This window comes from Zootoca vivipara, chromosome 2 (genome assembly GCF_963506605.1).
Source record: "Zootoca vivipara chromosome 2, rZooViv1.1, whole genome shotgun sequence".
In the NCBI taxonomy this organism is placed as follows: domain Eukaryota; kingdom Metazoa; phylum Chordata; class Lepidosauria; order Squamata; family Lacertidae; genus Zootoca; species Zootoca vivipara.
This window is the reverse complement of record NC_083277.1, coordinates 9268618-9280940: the sequence shown is the minus strand read 5'-3', so window position 1 is coordinate 9280940 and position 12323 is coordinate 9268618. Positions and strand designations below refer to the sequence as shown.

At 46.7% G+C, this 12323-nt stretch overlaps 1 protein-coding gene across 1 annotated transcript; it reads right to left on the bottom strand.

Moving 5' to 3' along the window:
- Positions 1-385: 385 nt before the first annotated feature.
- LOC118081266 (zinc finger protein OZF) lies at positions 386-10776 on the bottom strand. Its single transcript, XM_035107674.2, has 3 exons — positions 10645-10776; positions 7234-7365; positions 386-5799 (listed from the first exon to the last, which is right to left on the bottom strand). The coding sequence occupies exons 2-3, from the start codon at positions 7253-7255 to the stop codon at positions 4268-4270; spliced, it is 1554 nt and encodes a 517-aa protein (XP_034963565.1). The 5' UTR covers positions 7256-7365; positions 10645-10776; the 3' UTR covers positions 386-4267.
- Between the last annotated feature and the right edge of the window lie 1547 nt (positions 10777-12323).

Below are 12323 nucleotides of genomic sequence, written 5' to 3'. Positions count from 1 at the left end.
CATCCCCAGCCTGCATGGAAAATGGTCAGGAATAATGGGAGTTGTAGTCCATGTTTGGAGGGCCACAGGTTACTGTGTTGCAGTCTAGGGTTTATTTAAGGCCATGAATTTCCCCCGAAAAATTGGCACGCTACTAGCAAGAAAGGGGAGGTGTTACTGAACAGTCCTAACAAACAAACCGACTGCCTGTGTGTAGCTCTTTTTAATCCCTTTTTGCTGATTTTTGTTTTATTTTATAAAATGGTATTGTTCGCTTTCTCTCTCTCTTCATCTCTAGCTTTGCTTTGAATACAAATATGCTTTGTTTTGAGTATCGTTTCTGCCTTATTTCTTAAGCTGAATAAAATGATCTTTGCAAAAGCAGGATGTTTCCACGCTGGTTGTCTTGCCACACCCTTGGACTACAACTCTCAGCATCCCTAACCTTTCTGGCTGTGTCTGATGGGTGTCGGAGCTCCATCTGGAGGGGGCTTCCCTGTCCTAATGGTTAAAAAATATATATTACTGGTACTTAGGTTAAGTCAATACTCTTGGTCTATGTAGATAAGATGTACACACACACACAAACACCCCAACTTGGAATAAATCTGTTTATAGACTTCTTTTCCCAAAGAATTTAAAGCAGAGCTTTCAAAACTTTTCATGTTGGTGACACACTTTTTAGACATGCATTATTTTTTGACACAGCAATTCAGTTTTACTGGCAAACCAGAGGTTCCAGGGGTCAGCAAACTTTTTCAACAGGGGGCCGGTCCACTGTCCCTCCGACCTTGTGGGGGGCCGGACTATATTGGAAAAAATAATAATGAACTAATTCATATGCCCCACAAATAACCCAGAGATGCATTTTAAATAAAAGGACACATTCTACTCATGTAAAAACACCAGGCAGGCCCACAAATAACCGAGAGATGCATTTTAAATAATAGGACTCAATTCTACTCGTGTAAAAACATGTTGATTCCCGGACCATCCACGGGCTGGATTGAGAAGGCAATTGGACCGCATCCGGCCCCCGGGTCTTAGCTTGGGAACCCCCTGGGTTAAACTAACCCTTTTCTAGCCCCCGGGAGCATTCCCGTGACAGACCTTCACATTTCAGACGACACACCGTTTGGAAAGCTCTGATTTAAAGGCTCCGTTTCCCCCACCATTTTATCCTTCCAACAATCCTTTGAGGTAGATGAGGCTGACTTTTACCTCAAAAAACGCCACCAAGTGAGCTTCATAGCTGAGGGAGGGGTGGGGATTTGAACCTGGGTCTCTTAAAAAGCACGCCGCCAAACCCAGCCACAATTTGGGAAACCACCATTGGGTGGGATGTGTTGAGTGCCTCGTTTTTAGTCAAGATCCCATCTGTGGATGAAACCGATTTAACACTTGCTGTAAATTAATGGATAACAGTCCTTTAGCCCATGATGTTCTCATCAGTAGCTGTGGGGACTAGCCCACGGCCTTCCAGTTGTTGCTGAACTACAACTCCCAGTGGGGGATTATGGGAGTCGCAACCCCACATCTAGAGGCTGTGTCGGCACCTGGGGAAATCATGCTATGCCAGTTGGAGCTGGTGAGGTTTGGAAGGGCAACAACTTGGGTGAGGCTGATGGCAGCAGTTCCCAGGGGACGGGGTGCAGGATCCTACAGTGATGGGGGGACTATCTGCGAAGGTCTAGGAACCAAGTCCCTCTCTATGCTGCTTTTGGTCTTTGCCTCTGAACAGTCTTGGCTCAGAGCCATAACACCAAGAAAATCCAAATTCAAGCATCCACGCGCCTGTACCAAACACCCCATTCCAAATTTCCTCTCCACATAAAACCTGTCAGTAATAAATTTCCATTTTGTGTGGCTAGGAGTGGTTCCAGAGCAGGCATCCCCAAACTTCGGCCCTCCAGATGTTTTGGACTACAATTCCCATCTTCCCTGACCACTGGTCCTGTTAGCTTGGGATCATGGGAGTTGTAGGCCAAAACATCTGGAGGGCCACAGTTTGGGGGTGCCTGTTCCAGAGGAACTCTTGGGGAGATAGAAGCTTTGTAGTAATCTGCCTTATACGGAGTGAGACCACTGGTCCATCTAGCTCAATACGGTCTACACTGACTGGCAGCAGTGCTCCAGGTTTTCAAGCAGAAATCCTTCCCAGACCTAAACTGGAGATGCCTGTGTTTGAACTTGGGATTTTCTGCGTCCAGAGCAGGCCTTCCTTGAGCTACATCCCTTCCCTTCAGAGCTGCCATGCAGGGTGGGTGGGTGTGTTGCATAGCTGGAGGGCAAGTTAATCTTGAAATTATTCTCCGGCACAGATTTTAAATCTCAGCCAGAGAAGAATTTGGCATTCTGATGCTCATCTCTTATTTGAGGTGGGCATTACGAGCCTCCTTTCGCTCAGCTCTCATTTCAGATACGTCAAGCTGTACCAAATCTCTTGTTCCGATTCTCCACAGTCAAGGAAGTTTATATTGAAACCTGGCAGGTAGTATTAATATCCCTAGCTAACTCTTAACAGGGGCACCACAGTATGCAGAAATTAAAAGGGCAAGCTTACACCCATTGCTGCACCTGTTGAATTCCTGCCTGTGTTACATTTCTGTAATCCACTTGCTACATTCACTTGCTAATCCACTGTGTTACATTTCTGTAATCCATTTGCCTTGCTGCAGAGATCACTTTTGTTTTTGATTGTTTTAAAACATTTTAATAATATGTAGTCTGTTTTATTTAATGTTTGTGTGTGTTTCAGTTAGGGCTGCAACATTAAGTTCATCCAATGGTTAGACCAGTTGACTGGAAATGTTTTGATTGAATAATAATAATAATAATTCTCCCAGATTAAATGAGCAGATTTTAAGTCTGTTCCAGTAAGGGAGGGTTCGTTGTTTCATGAGTGACAGTCAATGCTGTGCAACAGCCCAACTCTGAAAATTCAGGACTGACACAAGGACTGGCCAATTCAGGACTGGCCAATCAGTGCTGTGCAAATATGAGTTCAACTAAAAAATATACCAGCAGATTCTCCTTGGTCCTGATCCTAAGAAGAAAGTTGTCTGTGTGTCAGATACACTCCAAGCACACGTCCATGACATTTAGCATAAAACCTGCATGTTCTTTGTATCCCAGCCCTGTTAACAGGGGGCAGAGTGAGAAAGAGAAGAACTAGAGATAAACCAACTAGCTTTATCAAGCAATGTAAGAGATGGGCTCAAGAGAAGTAAAGACTGCATTGGACACAAGGAAACAGAAGAACATCACCAACAAAAGAATAACAACAGTGAGGCGTATACATCACATTCTTACGTTGAGGACTAGCGCCTTTGCCTCATAGGACCAAATCTTGGGAACTAGATGTGAATCTCCGTCTGCTGTAACAGCAATGATGGCTCCTCTTCTGGGCTTGAAGATTCACACAGAGTTTCCTTTGAGGGGCTCTGACGAATTTCCCCCATGCTACCCCAGCTCAGCCATCCCATACTTCTCTGCCCCCAACTCTGGTTCATTCTCCCTCGCCATACAAAGCGCATACCGCTGATATTATCTCAGTGCGGCCCCACCTGCAAGATACACTTAAAGCAGCATGGTACCACTTTAAACAGCCATGGCTTCTCCCAAAGAACCCCAGGAACTGTAAGAGTGTTGGGAGATCCCCTCTATTCTCCCTCAGAATGCTACATTTACAACTCCCTGGGAAGAAGGAATGAAAATCGGTCTGGGAATTGTGAGCGCCGTGAGCGGAATAGGCGGCTGGGGTGGGTGGGTGTGTCCCCTAATGTCTCTCATCACCCTTAACAAACTACAGTTCCCAGAATTCTTTACACGGGTGTTTAGAAGGGGAAGTCGAGGCTCTTAAAACTGGGCGCTTGGCCAAGGCCAACTAGCGAACTCGCGGCTGAGGTATGATTTGTTCAGAGGGCTTTTGGGTCGCGCTCTGCTATGCCAGCCCAAAGCTTCAAACGTTGAGATGGTTACCCCTCTGTATGCAGTGGTGGGTGGTGACTGTTTAGCCTGGTGGGGCGGGACACAGGAAGCCTGACGGTAGGTGGCGCCAGAGAGCCAATGTCAGGCAGAGCCGATTAATTCTAGTTCTGTCCTGCCATCTTCCCTGCTGAATTCTTCCAGGGAAACACTGAGACTAAAGAGGAGGAAGCTGACAGGCAGTGGCTGCCACTCCCTGGACTAGACAGCAGTACGAAATCGGGTAGTTGGGAGTCTGGCTGGCAAGGTTGGCATGGCAACCCCCTATCTCAGCCACTGCTCCTTGCAGGGATTCTTCATTCTACACTAAGCCACCACCTTCATTTAAAATGTCCTCCCCGATTAAAGCATCACTGTCTGTCTCCCGCCCGTGGGTTCTTAGGTGGGTGGCAAGGTGGGTGGTTCGAATGAAGCTCTTCCCACAATCGGGACACTTGTGGGGTTTCTCTCCCGTGTGGATCCTTCGGTGCCGAGTGAAGGCCGACTTCCAGCTGAAGCTTTTCCCGCAGTCCGCGCACTTGTAGGGCTTCTCCTCGGCGTGCGTCACCTCGTGGGAAACGAGCTGGGCCCTCTCGCAGAAGCTCTTCCCGCAGTCCAGGCAGTTGTATGGCTTCTCCCCGGTGTGCAGTAGGAGGTGCCTGATGAGGACCGAGCTTCGGCTGAAGCTTTTCCCACAGTAGGAGCACTTGTAGGGTCTCTCCCCGGTGTGGGTCCTCTCGTGCAAGAGGAGCTGCGCCCTCTGGACGAAGCCCCTCCGGCAGTGGGCGCACTTGTAGGGCCGTTCGCCCGTGTGGATTCTCTGGTGTCTGATAAGGTCCGAGTGCCAGCCAAAACGCTTCTCGCAGCCTAGGCACTTGTAGGGCTTCCCTCCCGTGTGGGTCCTCAAGTGCTCGATGAACTCCGAATTCCAGTTAAAGCTCTGCCCGCATTCGGAGCACTTGTACCGCTTCTCCCGGGCGTGGATTCTCTCGTGGATAGCATGGTAGGCCCTGCGTATGAACCGCTTGTTGCAGAAGGAGCATTTGTATGGCCTCTCGCCCGTGTGGATTCTCTGATGTGTCAGGAAGACCGACTTCCTGTTGAAGTCTTTCCCGCACACCACACAGTGGAAGGGTGTCTCGCCTGTGTGTGTTCTCTCGTGCGCAATCAGCTGCTCCTGCTGCCGGAAGGTGTTCCCGCAAACTAAGCACTGATGCGGTTTCTGTCCGGTATGGATTTGGTGGTGCCTGAGCATGTTTGCCTTGGAGCAAAAACGCTTCTCGCAATCCAGGCACTTGTACGGCTTTTCTGCTTTGTGGACTTTCTTATGCACAGCCAGTTCTGAGCTCCCCGCAAAGACCTGCTTGCAGGCAGTGCATTGATGCGCTTTCTCCCTCTTACGCATTTTCCTGGTCACTGGGAGCTGCGTGCTCTGACTCATCAGCTCCCCGCAGCTTGAGCATGTCACTCTTGCCTGGGTTTTCTCTCCCAATAGGTTCACTCTCCAGCCAAAGTGCTTCCCGCAGTGCGTGCAACTGCGGGTTTTCTCTGCTTTGTAGATTCTTTGACGTCTAAGGCGATGGGAGACAGGCTCTGCACTTTCCCCGATGCGCAGCTTGCGTCTGCCAGCCTTCCCAAGTGCCTGCACATTTTCCGATTCACCGACATCTGCCGAGAGTCCCTCTTGGGATACACTCCTCCTCTGATCCATGGGGTTACCTGCGAGATCTACAGATGCTTCTTCCTGCACATGAGATGTGGAAATGCTCTCTTTGGTTCTGTCAGGTAAGGCTCCGGGTCCGGAGAGCTCGAGGTGTAAAGAAATCTCCTCACTCTCAGTCATGGAAGCACAACCTACGACAAGATTTTTTTTAAAAAAATGAGTACAAGAGCATTCTCCCCACTTGTGGTTTCTGGTATTCAGAAGCATTTCTACCTGTGAAATAGGTATAGCAGAGCTAGTTGTTATCAAAAGCTATATATTTCGTGAATTTGTCTAATCCTCTCAAAGCTATCCAGTTTGGTGGCCATTCCTGTGGCAGAGAGTTCCATAGGTTAACTGAGATCTACAGGTATAGGGCAGTATCCAAATTTTATTACTGTATTATTATTATTATTATTATTAGTAGTAGTAGTAGTAGTAATAGCACCCTTTATTGTTCATTTAGCTGAAAATTTAAATTGCCAATCTCTTCATCCCGATGAAACTAATCTGTGAAATCCAAATGCTTGCATCCTTTTACCAGCAAGAGAAATTGATCAAATCAAAGGAATTGCCTTACAGAAGTGTTTTTAAAATTTTTTTGGGAACAACAAATTTTTTGTAGACAAAAAATATATTTATTGCATTAGGTCCTGGGACATTTTTTATTTGTTTTATATACAAAAACAACAACTTGGTTGGACTGGTCATGCTGTTTGGATTATCGTCTTCCAAAGCAGCTACTCTATTCCAAACTTAAAAATGGAAAGCGTAATGCTGGTGGTCAACAAAAGCAGTTTAAAGACTCTCCCAAGGCAAATCTAAAAATATGTAGAGTAGTATAAACACTGACAACTGGGAAACACTGTCCTGCGAGTGCTCCAATTGGAGAAGAGCCTTTACCAAAGGTGTCGTGGGCTTTGAAGATGCTCAAACTCAGGAAGAAAGGCAGAAACATGCTAAGAGGAAGGCAAGAATAAGGTGTGGATCCAGAATTGGCCTCTACAGTCACTTTTGGACACACCGTTAAGACTGTGTTCATTAAAGACAATCTTGCTCGGCTAAGAGCGATTGCCAAAGAAGAAAAAGACAACTATTATTAAGTTGCATTCCAAAGCTTGAATTGTTTCCCATTCCAGTAGGAATGAGAAGGAATCTGTGGCTCTCCACAAACTGCTAGACTACAACTCCCACTGGCTCAGGCCAACATAGCCAGCGGAGAGGAATAATCAGAGTTGTAGTCCAACCAAAATATCTGAAGGAAAATGCAGGCTTCGCATCCTTGTTTCAGTCAATGGTAAATTATTAGATTCAGGTAGGTAGCCGTGTTGGTCTGACGCAATATATATATAAATAAATAAATAAATAAATAAATAAATAAATAAATAAATAAATAAATAAATGTCCAGTAGCTCAGAGACCAACTAAGGTGAATTATTAGTTCACTTGGTGCCATTCAGATAAATTCTTCGGCTCGAATGCAGGGTATTATATGCTTCACCCACCACTGGGATGTAGCCGCTGCAAGGGAATGTGGCCCTTGAGGTGATAAAGATCCCCCATCCTTGTCACAGCCAGAGTCTTACCTGTTTTGGAGTCCAGCGCCATCTTGCAGTGTCTTTGGGCAAAGAGAAATATGCTGAGAATCTTGGCTCACAAACATTCCAGTGAAGCCGGCTTGTGTTGTCATTTGCCTCTGCGTAAAACAAGGCCAGTCCCTACACGAAAGAAGAGGACAAGGACACAACAACTCTGACATGAGAAATGGCAATATCTAGAAATCCAGGAGAACACGCCAACTGACCAGGGCAGCCTGTTAGTGACCTTACGGTGGCCGCCCCTGTATAAAGAAACGTCAAAGGGAGACCCCAGAATGCAACTTTAGCCCCTGCCTGCTCCAAAGACTGAAAAGACAAGGAGCTTTGGGTTCGAGAGAAGCTACAAGTTCTTTTATGTACAATGGGACTTCACAGAACACACAATTTAAGTCACTCTGAAAGAAGGTGGCGGACTCTCCTTCCTCAGAGGTTTTTTTTTTAAAGCAGAGGTTGGAGGGCCATCTGCCACAGATGCTTGAGATCCCTGCTTTGCAGGGGGTTAGTCTAGATGACCACGTGGGAGTCCATTCCAACTCTACAATGATTCTATATGGGAGCGTTCCCAACCATCTGCCCAAGTATGTGCACAGGTAAAATAGCAGATCTAGCCAAAAGGCAAAACACAGAGAGAGCGGCTTCAACTGTTACAGTGCATTTATTATTATTATTATTATTATTATTATTATTATTATCATTATTAAAATTTGTATTATTTTTTTTAATAATAATAAATTCTTCGCCGAAGAATTGATGCTTTTGAATTATGGTGCTGGAGGAGACTCTTGAGAGTCCCATGGACTGCAAGAAGATCAAACCTATCCATTCTTAAGGAAATCAGCCCTGAGTGCTCCCTGGAAGGACAGATCGTGAAGCTGAGGCTCCAATACTTTGGCCACCTCATGAGAAGAGAATAATCCTTGGAAAAGACCCTGATGTTGGGAAAGATGGAGGGCACAAGGAGAAGGGGATGACAGAGGACGAGATGGTTGGACAGTGTTCTCGAAGCTACGAACATGAGTTTGACCAAACTGCGGGAGGCAGTGCAAGACAGGAGTGCCTGGCGTGCTCTCGTCCATGGGGTCACGAAGAGTCGGACACGACTAAACGACTAAACAACAACAACAAATGTATGTGAAAGATGAAGAAAGTGATATTTAGGATGGGCTTCTTTTCTGAAGTCTTGGGAAATCATGGGCTACAGAAAGCTCAGATATTTTTGCTCTCCAGAGTTTGTATACTGCCCGATACCCATAGATCTCAGGGTGGTTCATATAATTAAACAATTACTGTATATGAAGGTCGTATCATTTTAGGAGGAGAGTGGCTGTAAGGGGGAGTAGCTACGGCACTCATGAAGGGACCCTGCACTTTGGAATCTGCCACCATATTAGACTACAACTCCCACCATCCCTCACCGTTGGCTACAGTGGCTGATGGGATTTGGAGTCCAGCAACTTCTGGAGGGTCACAGGTTCCCTGTCCCTGATTTAAGGGGAGATGCCAGAGATTGGCAGATTAAGTTGGTGGATTATGCCAAATTGGCAAAAATGACCGGAAGAATCAGAAATCAGGAAGATCAGAATTTTAATAAGAGATGGGGGGGGGGGGAATTATAATTTATCTTAAAAACCATTGTAAACCGTTAGAACTGTTAGTAGGACTGGAATAACACTTGTAGTTTAATGTTGAATTTTGGACATAATGGAGATGTAAAAGATTTGGACTATCATAAAAGATGCAGGAGGAAATGGCTAACAATAGGACCCACAAAGAGGAGGAGGGAAGTCTGGGAGATTCTTTGGAATCTTGTTTTTATGCTGTAAATTGGATATGTGACTGTAAAACTTTGATCTGAAAGCAAAATAAACAAATGAAAATTATTATTATTATTATTATTATTATTATTATTATTATTATTATTATTATTATTATTGGAAGCAGTTGCTCTGCCCCTGAACTCCATGTAGGAACAGAAAGACACAAACCAGCCAGGACTCAGGAGTCAGGCTACAAGGCTGGCATTCCTACTACAGGCCTCTATGCTGTGAACTGCCCTGATATCTCTGGATGGAGGGCAGTATACAAATTGCATTATTTATTAATTAATAATAATAATATGCAACTGGTTTTGCTGATTAAGACTCAGCAGTCTCCTTCCCATTCATGAAGTTGGAAGCCCTGGGCCCTCTTGAACCCAAAGCGGAAGTGTTGCTCCTAGACCATGGATGCATAGCTGCCAAATTTTCCCTTTTCTCGCGAGGAAGCCTATTCAGCATAATGGAAAATCCCTGAAAAAAAGGGATAACTTGGCAGCTATGTGGATGAGGGAGTCTGTGTGGCCCTCCAGGTGGTGCTGGACTCCAACTCCCATCAACCCCTGCTGCTGGCCATACTGGCTGCAGGGGCTGGTGGGAGTTGAAGTCCAACACCAGGCAGAGTTTAGCCAGGCCTGTTTTAATCCACAACATACACTGGGCTTTAACATACTGTGATCAAAAACTGAGGAGAGGAAATGGGGTAACTTACTAGGCATGTAACTGAAACTAATCATAACCATATCAACAACAGAAACAACACTTTGGGCGCCTGCTTGACAACTCCAGTCCTGAAAAACTGACAAGGGGGCTAGGGGCTGATGGGAGTTGGGAGCCCCACAACCTCTGGGGGGGGGCAGGGGTCACCCCCATCTCTGTAAGAAAGAAATGTGCCTGGAAGACATATCTATTTATATTTATTTAGAACGGTCTGAATCAAAAAACTCTCTCAGAGTGGATCTCTCCCCCAGGTGCAGAAGACATCAGAGGCAATATATGACAAATGTTTTCTCATGGGATCTCTCTGACAGCCTTTTCATGCCTTTGTGTTTCCTGATAGCCTTTGTTCCCAAATGCAGCAGACCCCAGACAGTTCCATGCAGCCTGGTTTCTTGATTTCTTTTTCACCCTATTGAACATCTGCCTCTGGCAATAAAAAATACAATAAATCTGAAGTAAATTGGCTACCTATCTAATCTATCTATCTATCTATCTATCTATCTATCTATCTATATAATCCCGAGTGGATTGGCATTTATTAAAAAGAAAAGGGCTCCTATTCCTTAGGAACGTAGCCCTGAGTAGATAAAAATTAAAATTAATATCAATGCACCCGCAGATCAGTTTGCTTGTGAGTTCCTTCCCTCCACAGACCCATGGAGATTAAAAATGGCAACAAGGACATAGAGCTTCTTGTATCCAATTTCAGGGCCTCAGATCTTACCTCTACTGTGCTCTACTGGACACAGAAATAAACAGGCCACATTGCTGGCATCCTCCCCTTTTTTGCAAGCCGGATCCCAGATACACCCACCTACCCACACCCCAAAATGCACACCCTTTAGTTGCATTTTGTGAAACTTACCCGGGCTGCAGCAAGGCTCCCCCACGGAGACAGCCGCTCCCCCCAAGCCGTGCAAAATAAAATGCATGGGAAGCCCAGGCAGCCCCTTGCAGAGTCGATCATTTAAGGCAGGACGGGATCCCCTTTCCTGTCTTTCCCAGCGCAACCTCCGGGGCCCCCTGGTGGCCGCATGAGGTATTAAAGAATCCTAAAGTTGGAAGGGATCCCTAGGGTCATCTAGCCCAACCCCCTGCACTGCAGGAATCTCAGCTAAAGCATCCATGACAGAGGGCCTCTGCTTAAAAGCTTCCAAGGAAGGAGAGGCCACAACCTTCCGAGGGAGACTGTAGTGACCCCGGAAAGTTTCACAAGCCAGGGTGGAGGATACAGGTGTGTAATGTTTTCCACCTCCAGTTAGAGGGACTCTTTGCTTTTTACACTCCGAGTGAAGAAATTCAAAAGCTGCCTTACAGAATTGTAGAATCGTAGACTTGGAAGGGATGCCCAGAGGTCATCTAGTTGAACCCCTACCAAAAATAAAAAAATAGTGCAGGAATCACAACTAATGCATCCCTAACAGATGGCCCTCTGTTTAAAAAATTTAAGTCCGCCACCTTCTGAGGGAATCCGTTCCACAGTCAGAAAGTTTTATCCTGCTTCGCAGGGTGAGAGCCGAACCAACAGCTTCAGGTTACAAGAAAGGAGATTCGGACTAAACACCAGGAAGAGCTTTCTGATTGTGAGAGCTGCTTGATAGTGGAATGGACTCCCTTGGGAGGTTGTGGACTCTCCTTCCTTGGAGGTGATTAAGCAGAGGTTGGATGGCCATCTGTCATGGGTGCTTTAGCTGAGATTCCTGCATTGCAGGGGGTTGGACTAGATGACCCTTGGGGTATCTTCCAAGACTACTATTCTATGGTCCCCAGAAAAGGCATCTGGTTTGGCCTTGATAATGATGATGATGATAATAATAATAATGATGATAATAACGACGACGATGATGATAATGATAATGATACAGCAGCAGCAGCAAAGGAGAACTTTCTTCATTTCCGTGCAGGTTGAGCTTTATCGTGAAACCAACAAGCTCTCTTCCTCCTGCTGCACAACACAGCACACAAACACACAACACACCTTCTCAGGCACAAGCACACTAACACACAGAGGGGAGGCAGAAGGCAGCTCCGCCCTGCTTCGGAGCGGCTCTCTCAGGGTTAAGCGCAGCGAGTTCGGAGTGCTAGAGCGGACAGTCCTCCCGCTCCCGGGACCTCCACATGCGGGGGAGAAGGAGGCGGCGGAGGCGGGACTTCCTGGCCCGCCCATCGTGGGGAGGCGGACTTTGGCGGACACCGGGAGCCTCTTCCCGGCGGGTTCAGAGGAGCGGAGAAGGGCGGAGGAGGGAGGCGGCTCCGGGCTGGTCTTCTGCAAACAGGTGCTGCTGAGTTCAGTCCTTGGCCGCGACCCCCTTCCGTGGAGAAGGGAAGGGTCTCAAAGCCCCCCGCGCCCCTTAGGATACTAGGGTGCCCAGGTGCAGGAAGAGGGCAGGAGTCCTGCACTTGGAATGGTTGCTGCAGGGGGAATTTTAATGGTTGTTCAGCAGGTGCAGCTCGCAAGGCTCCTTGTGCAGAAGGAGGGAGTTCAACAGGTGCAGCTGCCAGGGCTCCTGCACTCTGAATCATAGTACAGGAGGAGGAGGTGCA